At 32.8% G+C, this 14,739-nt stretch overlaps 1 protein-coding gene across 1 annotated transcript in view; it reads right to left on the bottom strand.

Moving 5' to 3' along the window:
• LOC111049572 (interaptin) overlaps positions 1-14,739 on the bottom strand; it is a 51,386-nt gene that overhangs the window by 25,127 nt on the left and 11,520 nt on the right. The window contains exons 3-6 of the mRNA XM_039442906.1: positions 13,679-13,796; positions 9,742-9,864; positions 6,955-7,151; positions 2,433-2,540 (exon numbers count right to left, since the gene is read on the bottom strand). Coding sequence (XP_039298840.1) covers positions 2,433-2,540; positions 6,955-7,151; positions 9,742-9,864; positions 13,679-13,796 — 546 coding nt within the window. The remainder of the gene's footprint in view (positions 1-2,432; positions 2,541-6,954; positions 7,152-9,741; positions 9,865-13,678; positions 13,797-14,739) is intronic.

Below are 14,739 nucleotides of genomic sequence, written 5' to 3'. Positions count from 1 at the left end.
AAAAATTCTTGAAAAATTCAATATATTTTCCCATTTCACGAGTAGGTATAACCCGCGTTCCGCAAGGGTCTATTAAGAGTACAAAGATTAAATTATAGTAGTTCCATGCTGAAAATAAGGAAGTACTATCCTATCGAATTCACTTGATAACAAGAGGGAAATTCGTTGAAAAAATAGAAAAATTGTTAATTATTTTATCAGAATAACGTGAATAATCTTCATTGAAGTTGAAAATTCTCAGCAATAAAAAAGGACTGTAGTTGTAAACGAACACACAACCCTTCATTCAACTATTGAATTAGAATTGATTGATAGAAATGAAAATAGACCAGTACCTAACCATTAGCGGTGAATTCAGAATTGTTAAAAAAAATCCAAGTTAATCAGAGTTCGATAGTTCAGGAGTGATGTTGCGTCAAACATGTATTACATATCCCGTGCATGTTAATTTCAATTCTTTATTTTATTAATAGTATATTATTAGTTTCAAGTGGTAATTGAGTGGAATATTACTTATCAATTAAATATCAAATTTTAGTCATCTAAATTCAAAATTTATAGTTTTCATGTTTATTTTAGACTAAAATTTTGTAAAAATTGTACACGTGAAATTCTAACCTTATCTTGGACTTTGTCACCTATAAATTTGGAAGAAAAATAGCACAAGGACTACCTTATTATTTCATCTTCTATAATGTTATTGCATTAGTGTCATTCGCATAGTAAATGAATAAATAAAAAATGAATAATGAAATATGTATAATGTAGAATAGCCTTTTTACTGTAGTTACTTCTGGATCCTGTAAAGTTTAACCTTTGCTTTGAGCTTTGATCTAGAAACATTGTTTTCTTTAACACTGTTATCTCCCATCTTTTATTTTTTCCCTTGTCATGAATAATTATGTTGATGCAAAAATCATACTGGTGATTCTCCCTCCGATTTTTTCCGCAGTTTGAACTAGATCCATGATATAAGTATATTTAAAGAGAGGAAATGCTTCAATCAATAAAATTATTTGATAATGGCGATTGAATGTGTGTGCGTGCACGTGAGTGTGTGTGTATGTGTAGGCTTTTTTCTTATCGTATATCGCTTCCCGGTTAAACCTCAACTCCTGTTCAACTCCGCTCGCCATATCCGTCTAGCCAGGGGGCTCCGCCCCCTTGACCCCCGACTGGATCGTCCAAGAATGAGATCAGCAGGCTCGCTTCGTTCGCCTGCATTTTTCATTTGAGCATTTTATCATATGTTAGGACAATCCAGTCGGGGGTCCAGACTAAACGTCTGGCTAAACGGATATCGAAAGCGAGCCTGACGGCTAGTAATATAATATTCCCAGGATTGAAGTAGCAGTGCCCAATCAATTTTTCCGCGATAAATGCATTTAAATCTTCAACTTGGTGCCAACCTAACAAAGTCAACTCAACTTAATGCCAACCTGACAAAATTATTAATTTAGTTGCAAGTTAACAACTGTTTCGAAGAGGTACTCTATCTAGATTATAGTTCTATAGTAACATATGATATGGAAATTTCAATTATAATTAAGAGATTGGGAGAAGAAGAATATACATGCTAAAATACGAACTTTAAACCCTTAAAAACAACCCTTAGAGTTAAAATATTGCCAAATATTTCTTAGTGCGCCTCTAAAGGGCCAACTGAACATACCTACCAAATTTGAACGTTTTTGGTCCGGTAGATTTTTAGTTATGCGAGTGAGTGAGTGAGTGAGTGAGTGAGTCAGTCAGTCAGTCAGTCAGTTAGTCAGTGAGTGAGTGCCATTTCGCTTTTATATATAAAGATAATTGTTAATTATATGAAGATAAAATATATTTATTTAAAAAAATGCAATTTAAAAATAAACTCTTATGTACTCAGTTTCAATACAAAACAACAAAAAATGAAATCAACCTCATGAATACACTAAACCAAATAAAATTTCAAGAAAATCAACCATCATAGTCATAATTTTTTATCAATCAACCATTTATAAAATAGAGTTATAGTACCCTTTAAAATTAATAAAATAATAAAACAATAATACGAATTGTAACGTATTATTGTTTTATTATTTTATTAATTTTAAAGGGTACTATTATTCTATTTTATAAATGGTTGATTGATAAAAATTATGATTATGATGGTTGATTTTCTTAAAATTTTATTTGGTTTAGTGTATTCATGAGGTTGATTTCATTTTTTGTTGTTTTGTATTGAAACTGAGTACATAAGAGTTTATTTTTAAATTACATTTTATTTCAAATAAATATATTTTATCTGTCTGTCTGATTGATTGAATTGTCACAGCCATTTTTAATAAACATAACGAGAAACTAATTCGAGTTGTTTATCATGATTTAGATCAGTGATTGAGTGGATCTAAATTTCAACTATTTTATTCAATAAATAAAATACCCAATATCCTTACCTTGTTTCACTAATGGATAATTCCTGAAACATGTTATCAACTTCTAGAGCTTTTCTGGATTTTTCGACTTCCAATTCTTTCAATTTACGCTGCTCTTCGTCATTCAATCTAGAAAGAGAAATATGGATATTGATTATTATTCTGTATAAATTGAGAGCATTTTGTTCAAATCAGTTAATTTTCCCATATTGAATCACATAGATATTACATAAATTACATGAACGACTTGAGCTTGAAGACCCAACTCTAATGTAATAGATGGAAATTACTGAGATGTTGCATTAATACAATAGGGTCGATGTCAAACGAGGCAAATGACAGAAGAGTCCTGCGACAGTCGAGACCAGCGACATTCGAGGCCAGCGACGGTAGAGGACTCCTGAAAAAGTGGCCTCAAATGTCGCCTGCGTTAGGCGACAGTTGAGGCCACTCTAATTTTCGTACACTCCCGACAGTCGAGGCCAACGACCGTAGAGGACTGTTTTGTAAAACAGTCCTCTACGGTCGTAGGCCTCGAATGTCGTCGGTCTCGACTGTCGCGCCCCCTCAAAAACACAGTAAAAAATATTTTTAAGGAAGAATGTTTATGTAAAGTTGTTGATTTTTCAAATCAACTTCCTAGATTATATAAAAAGGTAAATTTGTTCATTACTCTAAGCATCATAGTACTGTATATAACCTTTTTCTATTCTCTGAAGCTTATTAATTTTGTACCTTTAAATTCTTTATAACTTTAAATTCGTGTAACTTTGAACGTTCAGCATGTAAAATAAAGATACCAGCATCTTTCCATCCTCCAATTGAGTTTTGTCAACAAAGGTGGTCAAGTCATATACATTCCAGTACTTGGATGATGGTCCCTAAACATATTTTCAAGTAATGGGAATCCATTACTACTGCATTATGCCTCCTTCATTGACAAATCTAAATATTTATCTATCTTCTATCCATCTATAAGACTGTCTGTCTATCTGTCTGTTTGTATGTGAGCTCATCACGCTTGAAATACTTGACTGATTAAGCTGTAATTCTTCACAAAGATGATCGTTCTGAAAATCCTTCAAGGATAAGCACTATCTACCTTCAAAGTTCATATGCTGGAAGGAAGTTTCCATTATTTAGTTTTCAACAAATCAGAAGTTATAATCATTATAAAATGTATTTTGTCTGGAATCGCAGTAGGATGTGTCCTCAACTGTCGCCTGCTGCAAGCGAGTCTCTAATTTTTGTACAGGCCCGACAGTCGAGACCAGCGACGGTAGAGGACTCCTGAAAAAGTGGCCTCAAATGTCGCCTGCGTTAGGCGACAGTTGAAGCCACTCTAATTTTTGTACAGCCCCGACAGTCGAGACCTACACGACGGGAGAGGACTCCTGAAAAAGTGGCCTCAAATGTCGCCTGCGTTAGGCGACAGTTGAGGCCACTCTAATTTTCGTACACTCCCGACAGTCGAGGCCTAGGACCGTAGAGGACTGTAAAACAGTCCTCTACGGTCGTAGGCCTCGAATGTCGTCGGTCTCGACTGTCGCGCCCCCAATACAATACATTATTTTGAATAGGTATTGATATATTACATTACATTAGAAATATTTAATTTGGATTTTTGTTTAATAATAATTATTAATTTATTGGCATTAAAATAATACAATATCTCAGCAATTTCCATCTATTACATTAGAGTTGGGTGTTCAAGCTTAAGTCGTCAAACTTAAAACGAATCGGCCGGGAATCTTTTCCATCAAACCGTCCGTCTTTTGCCTATCCACCAAAACCTAAATCGCGTAAAAATGGAGATAAAGAAATTGTGATTTCAGATTCGGATTCAGCGCCCTCAAATTAATAAAATGCCTCGCGAGTACTTGAAAATAAGCAAGTTTTTACTATCGATCCGTCCGTCTTTTGCCTATCCACCAAAACCTAAATCGCGTGAAAATGGAGAAATAAAGAAATTGTGATTTCAGATTCGGATTCAGCGCCCTCAAATTAATAAAATGCCTCGCGAGTACTTGAAAATAAGCAAGTTTTTACTATCGATTGTATAAAACTCCATTTGACCCTTTTTTCTTTCTTGAGTCTCATGATACTCTCAGAATTTAAAGTTAATATTATGATTAACTATCATGATATATTAAGATGTACTATATTGTTGATAAGAATACTATCTACAAAATTTCAATCCATTTACAATCACTGTGTCTCGAGATATGACATGTAAACAAAGCCATTTAGCGATTAACAGTAATATTTTTGTCAATATGTTGTTAAATATAATCACATTATCCAGTGGAATCAGCGAAAAAATACGATATAATAATTACTCATCTACCGGATATATGGTAGATGTTGATGACGAACTGAGCTTGTGAGTACAAAAATAGGAAAACGGACTACATAAGACGGATGCGTGTGGACGCAATTTTACATCCGTCTTTTGCTTGAACCAAACGATCCGTCTTTTGCTTGAGCAAAAGACTGATGGTGGTAAACGTGAGCGTCTGGACCCGGCTTAAGACTGTGAATGAGGGAGTCCAAAATCTAACCAATTTTGGCCATCATTGGCTTTGAAGATTCTAGCACATAAACTAATGTTCAACGCAGAAAATAGGCGCGATAATTCGAATTGGTACTTTCTATTTTCCCCATTAATTATTCAATAATCTATACACACCCGGTATTTCACTACAATAAATGGGGGCGCGACAGTCGAGACCGACGACATTCGAAGCCTACGACCGTAGAGGACTGTTTTACAGTCCTCTACGGTCGTAGGCCTCGACTGTCGGGAGTGTACGAAAATTAGAGTGGCCTCAACTGTCGCCTAACGCAGGCGACATTTGAGGCCTCTTTTTCAGGAGTCCTCTACCGTCGCTGGCCTTGAATGTCGCTGGTCTCGACTGTCGGGCCTGTACAAAAATTAAAGACTCGCTTGCAGCAGGCGACAGTTGAGGACACATCCTACTGCGATTCCAGACAAAATACATTTTTTAATGATTATAACTTATATTATAACTTATACATATGATGTTATCATCATATGAAAGCAATCATGTGATTAATTCCATAAGCAACATCGTTAATGAAATAAATGAACAATTTAGTTTTTATGAGAAAAGCTCAATGTATATATAGATCAAGAAAATGTAAAATGTGGATGTGTGAAATTGATAAAAGTTATTGATTTGTAACAGGATATTGATTCGTAGAATAATATCCTACATCTATCATGAACTGAGAATTTGGCATCAAAGAGGTATTTACGAGTTTGAAAATTTCGTTTTTTATGATGGAGCAACTAAGGTTTATTTACAGTTGTAAAGTTGCAATACTTATTCATAATATGGAAGGAATAATGGGATATTATTCAATTGCTGGTAAATCAATACAAGTTAAATGATAATATTCTTTTGGTGCTGTCTACCATTCTGGAGAGCCTAGCGCAGGCGACAGTTGAGGCCTCTTTTTCAGGAGTCCTCTACGGTCGCAGGTCTCGACTGTCGGGAGTGTACAGAAATTAGAGAGGCCTCAACTGTCGCCTAACGCAGGCGACATTTGAGGCCTCTTTTTCAGGAGTCCTCTGCCGTCGCAGGTCTCGAATGTCGCCGGTGTCTACCGTCGCTGGTCTCGACTGTCGCTGGTCTCTTCTGTCGTTTGCCTCGTTTGACATCGACCCCAATAAATAAACCAATAGTAGCAAATAAATAATATGTACATTTGTAATGATTGATAGTCGATATCATCATATCGATAGGTCAATGTCTAGTATTGATAGTCATCAATGATCGACGCAGTCGAAGTAATGTGTGTCAGTCAGTACTTGGCAAGTGTGTCATAAATGAGTTTCAATAAATTAATCATATAATTATCAAGTTGTCTTTTACTATATGTTCTCCCGTCACAACAACATTTTTCACCACAAACATTGAAACTGTCAATTATCAAATTGCAACACATGTAAGAATAAAAGTGTCAAATTTTCAAATTGTTTTGTTAAGTAAACAATACTTGACGTCATGAATGATAATAACTAGTAGTTCTGCGAACAGTTGACCTCGCTCATGAATACAACTTTCAATCTAATGAGAAGGGCCAGTAAGTACAGTATATTGTGAAGATTTAACCATGATTTTCATCTATTATTTTCTCCATTGAAAGTGCTAGAGACACTGTTTGCAGGGACACCGGACTTATCAAGGAGGTACCTTTATATCGTCTCCATATTTACAAAATAAACATATATTACAACTAAAATAGTTGAGTTAACTGTAACATAGATAATAATAGTTATTTATGTATTGATATTAAAGATTTTTTAAAAAGATTTATCCAATTAATTTGATAAATCAATTTAATAATAATTTTATAATGATATATTATTAGAATAAGATAAAACAATTAGTATCGTCTGCAAAAAAAATCTGGTCGGAACAAGGTTTGAACCTGTGTCCCACAGTGTATCAAACTACGCTCTAACCGTCTTGGACACCATTGTTTACCTGATTTCTAAAATATTAAAAATGTTTACCTGATTAATTCAAATAATTTATCAATTTTTGAATCGATATCTGCTATTTGTGCCTCAAGAAGTCTCACTTTCAACTGATTTTCAGAATCAGGAAAGCCTGAAGAAGGCTGGGCTTTGGAGTCACTGGTATCTTCCAATAATTTTAAATCATCTTTGGCAGCCTTCCTTGAAAGATGGCGGTATTGCCGATTGTATTGCTGAAAAAGTGAAAGTAATAGCATTGGAAAAAACTGTTTAATAAAATAGAAATAGAACTAGAATAGAAAGATATAGAATATTTTTGAAATATTAATATAGAAATGAAATTTCTCTCGAAGAGAAATATATACTTTTCCTTTCTGAGTAGTGAAGGTGATATTCAAATCAAATCAAATAATTCTATTGCCACAGATAAACACTTTACAATTTGTATCGGCCACGTCAATATTACAAACTATATTAGAGATCATCCAACAATATTAATTACCTAAAAATCTAGATAGACTCCATTTTAACATTGAAATATTCATCTACACTTAAAAACAATTTTTTATAAAAAAATCTCAATTCTTAGTTTATATTCCCTGAGCGTCAAACCTGGAACATTTGGTGGTAAATGGTTATAAAACTTTATTGAAAAGGCCTTAAAACTCGTATGGCTGGATTTGTAAGAGCAGTACTCATTCCTCAGATTCGATTTATTCCTTGTGTTATAAGAATGAATGTTGTCATGAGTTGAGAATAAATGTAGATTTGACTTTACAAAAATCAGTCAATTAAACATAAAAATACAAGGTAAGCTCATGACTCCCTATCTAATTGAACAACTGTTTACAGTGAGTTAAAGGAGGTAGGTACATTAAAAATTGTTCTAATAGCTCTTTTTGTAATACAAATAAAGATTGAGAGTGGTTGCCATTAAAAAATATTGTGATAGTTAGCCTATCCATACTGCATGAAAAAACTAGGTATTGTCCAAACACAAATCTATTAAAGTTTCAGTTGTTACACCTTTATTAATAGCTGATAAATATTGATAGCTAATTAACAATATCTAGTCTTTTTCATCCAAAATGTAATTATTTTAAAAAAAAATCCAAATTAAATGCTGTAATTCACCCCGAAGACTTCTGCTAAATATTGTCAACAGGGTAAACAGCTATAGATGGAAATTCGGTGAGTATATTTGTAGTAGCAGAAGTCTTCGAGGTAAATTACAGCATTTAATTTGGATTTTCGTTTAGTAATAATTATTAATTCATTAGAATTTGAATAATTGAAATATCTCAGTAATTTCCATCTGTAATTTATTTAATTTGTGCATGATTTACTAGTATTTTCAAACGTGTATAACTTTGAAACGGTCTGAGATATCGTTGTGCCGAGGTAGAAAAGGATAGCGCAATCTGCTTTGTCGAATGATAGACAAGGATAGCAATATCTCAGTAATTTCCATCTGTGGACATTCAATATATAATATATTTTTCCATTTGCTGGGTTTTCACACATCAGCGTCAGTAAAGTGTTCGGTGCAGTGAAAATATCATTCCCATAAGTTCATATGGGACTATTCATACTCACTTGGTTGGTCGTGCTTAGTGGGAACAGTCCAATTAGAACACATGGAAATTATATTTCCACTGAGCTGAACACTTGTCACCAGTTTGTGGTAGGTAATTCAGCTTTATTTTGTTACATTGAGTCAGCATGACAGAATGACAGTACATTTATGACCATTACTCATTTATTCATTAATCTACAATATACTAGTAGTTCTGTGAACAGTAGACCTCGCGCAGTTATAAACCACAGTATCCTATAATACTGTCCAACAGAGTAATTTCTGTCCTGTCCTGTCGTGTCGGCAAGATATCGGTGTATAAACGACTAATGGCTGTTTGGGTTGTTGTATCGACAATGCTAATAATTTGATGTAAACAGCTATAATATAGATCAAGAAAATGTAAAATGTGAATGTGTGGAATTGATAAAAGTTATTGATTTGTAGAATAATATCCTACATCTATCATGAACTGAGAATTTGACATCAAAGTATCAAAAAGGTATTTACGAGTTTGAAAATTTCGTTTTTTATGATGAAGCAACTAAGGTTTATTTACAGTTGTAAAGTTGCAATACTTATTCATAATATAGAAGGAATAATGGGATATTATTCAATTGCTGGTAAATCCATACAAATTAAATGATAATATTATTTTGGTGCTGTCTACCATTCTGGAGAGCCTAGCGCAGGCGACAGTTGAGGCCTCTTTTTCAGGAGTCCTCTACGGTCGCAGTTCTCGACTGTCGGGAGTGTACAGAAATTAGAGAGGCCTCAACTGTCGCCTAACGCAGGCGACATTTGAGGCCTCTTTTTCAGGAGTCCTCTGCCGTCGCTGGTCTCGACTGTCGGGCCTGTACAAAAATTAGAGACTCGCTTGCAGCAGGCGACAGTTGAGGACACATCCTACTGCGATTCCAGACAAAATACATTTTATAATGATTATAACTTCTGATTTGTTGAAAAGTAATGTAAAGTAAAGTAAAGTATGAAAGTAATCATGTGATTAATTCCATAAGCAACATCGTTAATGAAATAAATGAACAATTTAGTTTTTATGAGAAAAGCTCAATGTATAAATTACTACTAAGCTATATTACTACTCTTGAAAATGGGACTTCAATGCTGTAACTGAACCTTGAAGGGAAAAATATTTGTGAATGTTCGTCTGAGAAGCATTTTCATGAAATATCAACAATAGGCCTATTTAGAAATATGTATTAGTTTAAAATTTGAAATTGTATTACATTTGGCGTCATGAAAGAGTTGGAGTGGTAAAGCATGAGTTCGGCTTCTCTCACAGCAGGTTCCTCTTCTTTCCTTTTCATCTCTATGTTCACAGTTGGTTTTAAATCGACGATGGAGTATTCCTGTTGAAACAAAAATAAATAAATATCAATCAACCTATATAAATAAGCCACTCATTATCATAATAATAATCTAACAGTTAACATAGCGAACAGTAAACATCTTTGTAATAACAAACTAACAGAGATAATTTGGCCATCAAAATCAATATAATCCATATATAACAAATAATAAGAGTCTATTTATAAAATAGAATTATAGTACCCTTTAAAATTTATAAAATAATAAAACAAGAATACAAATTAAAACTACTAGTTTCGGTGATCACACCATCGTCAGGTTATAAAAATAAATTTCCAATAAATGTTTACTAATAGTTTACAATTTGTATTCTTGTTTTATTAATTTTGAAGGGTACTATAATTCTATTCTATAAATACAAGAAATTAGCCCTGAATTCATGCATTTTAAAAAATATGAGTCTAATACATCAAAAGTATTGTTTTTCTACTGATTGCCGGTTGCACAACAGCCGGTAAAATTTCAACCGTGATTAATTCCAGGAGAACCAATCATAGAAGCCGTCTTTTCAAAAAGGCCTTCTCTGATTGGTTCTCGTGAAATTAATAACGGTTTTAATTTAACCGGCTGTTGTGCAACTGAGCCAAAGTCTTGTAGTAAACTAAATCACTTCGTAATCAAATAAATACTGATTAATAGAAGTTAGTCATATGTTGACTAAAACATATGTTTTGAAAAAAAAATTAAATAACAAAACTCAATTTGTAACTGTTTCAGTTCCAATAAATTATATTTAATTTTATTTTTTTATGGATTTAATTTAATTAAGTTCTTTTATTCTCAACAATTAAATTGATTTTTAATAATAGGATACCCATTGTTTTTAATTTTATTTGCTTGTGTATTAGCAGAAACTAAAATAAAGACACGTGCAGTTTACAATCTTTGTACAATATTTTATTGAGTTGATTTTCAATAATTTAAAAAATACAACACACAAATTTTGTCAAATTTCATTCCATTTTATCAAATTTCAGAGTGAAAATTTCTCTCTCCAGGTCGCCAGTTTAGTCAGACCTGAACCAAAAAATAGAAGTGAATTTTGGATAAATCTGTGTTTTTATTTCTTTATGGAACACTTCTAGAATATAAATATTGAATTTTTCAATCACTTCACTAGATGGAAGAAAACACGCTTGGACATGTCTATTTTAACATATAATGTACTGTGGTTTAATACAGTCTTCTTTAGCCAACAATATAAATTTCACAATTTTAAAACCTTGGTTGTTTCAAGAACAAGATTTAGACAGTTTACTTCAGGTGTTATCTTAACATGTCAGATTGTAGATTTAAGCTCATTGTAATCTCTCCATGAATATATTAGTGCATTATAAGGCTTCTGAACTAAATAACGAGAACGATTACAGCATAAAGCAAAGAGTATTGGCTGGAAATAGAGCATACTTCAGTAACATGAAACTTTTGAAGAACAGTCTCATAAGTAGAAACACGAAACTTAAAATATATGAGAGCCTAATTCGACCTGTTGTAACGTACGGCTGTGAATCTTGGACGTTAACAAAAGAAGACAAAAACCATTTAGGCGTTTTTGAAAGGAAAATCATAAGAAAGATTTATGGTCCAGTTAAAGAAGGAGAGGAGTGGAGGAGAAGAACTAATTCAGAGCTCGAGGCATTGATAAAAGGCCGAAATATTGTAAAATTTATTAAGGCACAGCGGCTTAGATGGTTTGGACATATCTGTAGAATGAACGAAAACAGAATGCCTAAAATAATATTCAAGGAGAGGCTACATTCAAGAAGAAAGATAGGGAAGGCCGAGAATAAGATGGGAAGATGAAGTGAGAGACGATCTCCAAAAAATGGGATATAGAGGATGGAGACAATTAACAGAGGACCGAGAAGCGTGGAGAGCTGTAGTGGAGGCGGCCAAAGCTCATATTGGGCTGTAGTGCTAAAAAAAAAAATAAGGCTTCTGAATTGTATTTTGAACTATTTTATGCTTCTGAATTTATTGTTGTTTTGTTTTATTCGACGTTCAATTTTCTGATAGATTAACTTTAATTTTTACTCCAAGTTTCGTTCTCTGTAAAAACAGTAGTATTTTCCTATAAATTTCTTATCATTGTATCGCAATGGCCGCACATAATAATTTTAACTTATTTTATTGAGCAACTCTTACCTCTGTATTATAAAATGTATATATAGAATAAATGTAAACTGGCAGTTGTAAACTTGCTGCTAATATAATTCTGAAACCATGATTGTATTTATTTATTTAATTTTATTTAATACAGTTGCTTTTTAGGAAATTATCCTATAGCAGGTTGGCATTATTTACAAAATTCAATTACAAAAGCAAACAAATCATGATTGTATTCAACTGTTGTATTATTCAAAGGCAGAATAAAGTTCATTTTCAATAAACTAGGCTAACCTAAAGCAATTTCATCAGAACATTCGAAACTATTTATCTATTTATTCTTACAAAAATCTAGGAGTGCAACAGGCATAACAGCCCAAACGCACTCATGAATACAGGAATACATTATTAAAAATTATTACAAAAAAATAGATATATATAAATACTAGAAAAGTAATAAAAGAGAATGTTTAAAATGGTACATGTGAAAAACAGAAAAGGAAAATAGTATAATAGCTACTCTGAGAAAGAAAAGAACAATGTTAAAAGGTAAATGATAAAATTTGAATTTTGATTATTCAATAAGATCAATCATAACCACATGAAATAACAACATATAACCTACGTATTACATATGGTTCTAAGAGAAGTGATAAAAGAACTAGAGAAAAAGGGATCAAAAGGGAAGTGGAAAAAATATTAAAAGTTAGTTAGTGGAAAAAGGGTGACCATGGAGAGAACAAAGAAAAGGCCATTGTGAACCAGAGTAAATTAAGAACAACAGGTCTATATTACTCTTCAATTGAAGAATGGAGACATTTTTCTCTTGAAGCTCCATTTAGACAAGGAGAAGAGATCCACCTGACCATCACAGCAGAGGAATATACGAGGAATACGATTCATTGGTGAGTAATAATGACCAACCGTGTTACATCTACAGATTGAAAACTCTTGCCGATTACGATTATTGAAGACAGGAACCTTAAAATTCAGCCTTGCCAACAGATTAGGACTGCTCACGGAACCGTTCACAAGACCATAGAGGAATAAACAAGAAAGTACCTTCCGTCTGGATGCCAAAGTCTCAAAGCCGAACATGCTGCGCAACACACCAGTTGGAAACCCCAAAGGACAAGGACGATTCTGTTTTCTACAAAATAACAATCTCAAAAATTTATTCTGAACAATTTCAATCTCATGTATCAGACCCACCTGATGGGGATCACAAACCACCGCGCAATATTCAAGCAAGCTCCGAACAAGGCTAGGAAAGAGAGCCATCAAGCCTTCAACATCTCTAAACCCAGCCGTAGATCTCATGATGAAACCCAGCATCCTATTAGCCCTACCAACCAAAGAATGGACATGGGGAGCAAAACTCAGAGAAATTATTGAGCAAAACTATTTAGAATTATGAGTTCCAAATAGAAGTTACATACTACTACTACAATATATAAAATAAAAATATAAATCTCAGTACCCTTTTAAATTATTTTGTCAACATGTTCCGGACTTGTTTCAAGTCTTGAAAATGGAATTAATGTCCGAAACATGCTGTGACAAAATAATTTAAAAGGGTACTGAGATTTATTTTTTTTTGTTTGAGATTTATATTTTTATTTATATTAAAAGTAGCCCTAAAGAAAAAAGACAATAAAATGGCGTACTACAATAGAACTTGGAAGTTACCTTCTGTTCTTTTTGGAATATTTCCATTTCACTATCCAATAGGTTCTTCAACTGTTGTCTTCGCACATCCAAATTTTTCTTTTTCTCCTCGATTTCTGACATTTCTGGAGTGACTGACCTGCATTGGAAACACCAAATTGCAATTATAGTTATTCTCAACCTCGAGTCAATAATTCCAAAATAATTGAATTGTTAGTCAACTCTACCAGAGCATGAACATGTTTATACAAAAAAGAATTCATGATTTAACTGGGGATTGATAGCCTTTCATTATATTCAAAAGAAAATTGAATTTATATTGAAACGTAGACTATTATAATATATATGATTCGTTAAAAATCATTGTTGGCAAACAAATGATTGTACATAAGTTCATCACTCTGTTTACTCAACAAAAATAAAAATAATACTTGAATGAATACAACAAAATGAACTTTATCTAAGAAAACAAATATTAAATACTTCTTAATCTAATATAAGAATCAAAATGAAAGAATAAACAGTTCATCAGGCTTGGCGTCAGACGACAATTTATTTATGTACTGTTTATTCTTTCAATTCGTTTCTTATTAGAAAAGAAGTACTGTATTTAAAATTTGTTTTGTTAAATAAAATTCATTTTGTTAATAGTGTCCGAATGAGCTTGGATATTTTATCTGTAGTCGGATGATGCAAATGTTGATAATGTTCAATCCTTATTTATTAGCCTCGTTTCTAACTTGGTTAATCTAAATAATTGATTGACAGATATTGAGTTAAGCCAGGAGCTCTAAGTCTGGTGGAGGCATCAATGATATGTTTTGTGCGACAATCTGATTTGATTGATTGAGTACTTCATTTATGTAGATTACAATATATACTGGCTTATACACTTATATACAATAGCTTACAAAACAGCAAAATTATAGATGAATTTACAAAATATGAATTAAGAAAATAATTATTGAGCTGTATATGATATGAAAAAAAGCAATTTGTAATAACAACTATAGATAAAAAAGATAATATTGTCTAAATATCTAATAATAATAAGAGAGAGTAGGGTTGTGTTTGTTCGTTTG

Source organism: Nilaparvata lugens, chromosome X, assembly GCF_014356525.2.
Source record: "Nilaparvata lugens isolate BPH chromosome X, ASM1435652v1, whole genome shotgun sequence".
In the NCBI taxonomy this organism is placed as follows: Eukaryota; Metazoa; Arthropoda; class Insecta; order Hemiptera; family Delphacidae; genus Nilaparvata; species Nilaparvata lugens.
Note: the sequence above shows the minus strand (reverse complement) of the source record. Positions and strands in the feature narration are given on the sequence as shown.